Source organism: Chinchilla lanigera, unplaced genomic scaffold, assembly GCF_000276665.1.
Source record: "Chinchilla lanigera isolate Chin_1 unplaced genomic scaffold, ChiLan1.0 scaffold00036, whole genome shotgun sequence".
Taxonomy (NCBI): Eukaryota; Metazoa; Chordata; class Mammalia; order Rodentia; family Chinchillidae; genus Chinchilla; species Chinchilla lanigera.
In genome coordinates, this window is record NW_004955437.1 from 18,713,021 (window position 1) to 18,716,390 (window position 3,370).

Here is a 3,370-nt window from a genome sequence, read left to right on the forward strand (position 1 = left end):
TATATTTATTTTTCTTAAAGGGGCATTTTAAACCACCAGAGTCCTTATTCTGCTTTTGGTGTCCTTAGAATAAAAGTTCAAATAAGAGAATACTTGAAGACCCCTAGATGGAAAGGGTCTACAACTACTCCTCCCTATAGCATCAAGCCACATTCACACAGCTTCTACCCAAGTCCAAGTCTGTTATCAGAAAAGCCGCAGAACACCCTAAGAGGCTTCGTAGACTTACACGCTCCCTGCTCCACTCTGTTCTCCGGGCCACACAAGGACTACTCTGCTTCCATCTCAGCTCTTACATCTCTACCTTGCCCCAGGTGCCTTATCGAACCTAACTACTTACTGGGAGGTCAAGGCAATCACTTCGCCTTTCTCCCCAATTTGAAAAGTTTTGTTTTGTTTTGTGGTGCTGGGGATCCAACCCGTGCATGCTGGGAAAGTGCTCTACCACAGAGCTATACCCCATTTCAAAGTTGTTTTTTTTTCTTTTTTTTTTTCTTTTTGAGACAGGGTCTCACTATGCAGTTCAGGCTGGCCTTGAGCTCACATTGTAGCCCAAGCTGGTCTCTAACTCACAATGATCCTCCTGCCTCAGCCTCCCGAGTGCTGGGATTACAGGCATGTGCCACCACGCCTGGCTCTCAAAGCTTTTTATGTATACACACATGCACACACACCTACCCATGCATAGATATCTCCTACTAAAAACTTCGAGACACTAAACCAACGCTCACATGATCTGCTCATTTCCTTTCTCTATCTGCTGTATCCTAAGTCTGTCCTCACCTCTCATAATCCTCTATTACTCTTCTTTCAAAGGCTTCTTTTAAAATCCTGTCTCACAAGTTGGCGTGTAGCACTCTCTTAGTTACTCAGTTTTTTGCCACATTTACAGTTGTTTGTAGGCGTGTGTGTGTGTGTGTGTGTGTGTGTGGTGTGGTTTGGCCATGATCCCCTTGTGGTCGGGAACTGTGTGTTCTGCACCCCTTTCTGCCTCCTGACGTACACGGCGACACCTTTCACATAGTGCTGTATGAGGGGATGAGTCCCTGAGACTTTCCAGTGATCTCTTGCTCAACTGAAGCTGAATTTTTAAAATTCCTTTTAGCCTTGGAATTGTTTTCTCAAGCAAAATCTCAGAGGGAAATATGAACCTAAGTTTTAATTGAGTCTGTAGTCCTGCAGCCCTGCCCTCCTGACCTCCCTCCTGGTCTCTGTTTCCCATCACTGTTGCAAAATGAGTAACTTACTAAACTAGCAACTAGATAACAGTAAGAACTTAGATCCCTGTGACTCACTTAATCTTACCAAGCCACCGGCGTTTCTGAATTGAAGCAAACATGTAACAGGCATCTGAGGACTGGCTAGTTCGTGCCAAGATGGGCAGAGCTGCCTGAGGTCTTTCTTGCTGTAAACGTGGCATTTTCCTCCTTTTCCTTCTCTCCTTCCCTTTTGCAGATGGACTTGGGCATTCCAGCAATGACCAAGTGCTGCAACCAGCTGGACGTCTGCTATGACACGTGTGGGGCCAACAAATACCGCTGTGATGCGAAATTCCGATGGTGCCTCCACTCCATTTGCTCAGACCTTAAGCGGAGCCTGGGCTTTGTCTCCAACGTGGAAGGTAGGTCTCATAAGGACATTTACTGGGCACAGGGAGTTGGGTTCTGTTTTCACAAAGAGGTAGCCAGAGTCCTGTGCTCAAAGAGATGCTCAGAGCAGAGGGAGCTGCTCTCTGGAATGCAATGACGGGGCAGGAAAGGCTGAAGAGGCCTGGCCGCTCCTTCAGGAAAGTTCTTGCTGTCCTGCCCATGGGCTGCTGGCTCTGCTCCTGGTGGAAGGGGCCACACCAAGCCTTCCCAAAGAAATGAAAATCTGCTATATGACTGGAGCAAGATTCGCCCAACTGGCTGGGGTTATTCATTCCACTGTTAAATAATTTTCCATCCTAGGAGTTACTCTATAGAGAACCACTTGTTTTGGCTTAAGCCCCCCTTTTTTTCACATTTTCTTGTTAGGGTAAGAATTTTTTAAAACGTCTTTGTTTGTGTAAAGGTTTCTGTGTGACTTTTAAATGCTGCTTAGCTACTCAGTTTCCACACTGACTCTGTCATTTCTTTTTCCTAGTTTACCTTAGGGAAACTTTCACTCTCTTAGCTTCTGAAGCGAGGGCATTACATCCAGGTGTTAGCATTTTATATTTTTAGATGGGTGGAATTCAGGCTTAGAAAGGGCTGGCCCCGTGCCACACACGAGCAATGCCAGCAGTCGGAAGGATCTTGAATCTGGTTCACAGATCAATGTCGAGAGTGTACTCCTAAAGTGAACGTTTGAGGACTTGAAAATATGAATAATTGATTGGGCTCTGTAAGGGGAGAATTGTTCTATCCTCTATTCGCGGAGGCCAAAAAGAGCCTGCTGCTGAATCTAGGGTCAGGTCAAGTTACTGCCTCCGAGCGAGCGATGCCCTTCCTATAGATTCTTTCTCCTCAGTATTTCCTGATACTCCACTTGCCTTGTTATGGAAAATTAGCCCAGTCTCTGTGTCCCACCCACTATTTTTTTGGCCTCATGGATCTATAGCCTGCAGCCATCCCATAGTGTTCTCTTTAAGGATTAAAAACAATGTGCATGGCCCTAGCCTACCTCGGCGGGCATCCTTTCAGATACTCCACATTTCTCTCCTGAGCCCTGCACCGCACACCACTGAGCTAGATAGCCCAAATCTTTCTGTCCCTGCAGTGCCCTCTGCTTGGAATATCCTGATTAGTCGTTGGTACTGTTGAAACAGCTTTGTTGTTTTTGTAATTTATGTACGATACAACCCACCCATTTAAATTCTTGGTAAATATGTTCACAGTTTTTTTTTTTTTTTTTTTTTTTTGTACTGGGAATCGAACTCAGGACCTTGCAATTGCCAGGCAGGCTCTTGTGCCACTGAGCTATATCTCTGGCCCTCATGTTCACAGTTCTGCAGTCAATCCCACAATCAATTTTAGAAGTTCAAAAAGGAAACCCCTAGCCATATAGTAACACTCCCAGACTCCTCCTGCTCTGCTCAAATCTTCTTTCCACCTCCATAGATTTGTCCACTCTGGACATTTCACACAAATGAAATCAGATAATATGTGGTCTTCTGTGAGTAACTTCTTTCATTTAGTAACATTCATCCGTGTTGTAGGATGTATCAGAATTTTGTTCCTTTGTATTGCTGAATGTATTCCACTGTTCAGCTTGAACATTCTCTCTCCAGCCATCCGGGGATGGGTATTTGGGTTGTTTCTATCTTTTGGTTATTAACACTGCTGCCATGAGCACTTATGGACAAGTTTATCTGGGGAACTCTCTTTTCCTTCTCTTGGGTATATATCTA

At 45.0% G+C, this 3,370-nt stretch overlaps 1 protein-coding gene across 4 annotated transcripts in view; it reads left to right on the forward strand.

The window, feature by feature from the left end:
• Nucleotides 1-3,370, forward strand: part of Pla2g12b (phospholipase A2, group XIIB) — a 28,816-nt gene that overhangs the window by 18,525 nt on the left and 6,921 nt on the right. For all 4 annotated transcript variants that reach the window (XM_005390003.2, XM_013516765.1, XM_013516766.1 and 1 more), the window contains exon 3: nt 1,456-1,621. In XM_005390003.2, coding sequence (XP_005390060.1) covers nt 1,456-1,621 — 166 coding nt within the window. The remainder of the gene's footprint in view (nt 1-1,455; nt 1,622-3,370) is intronic.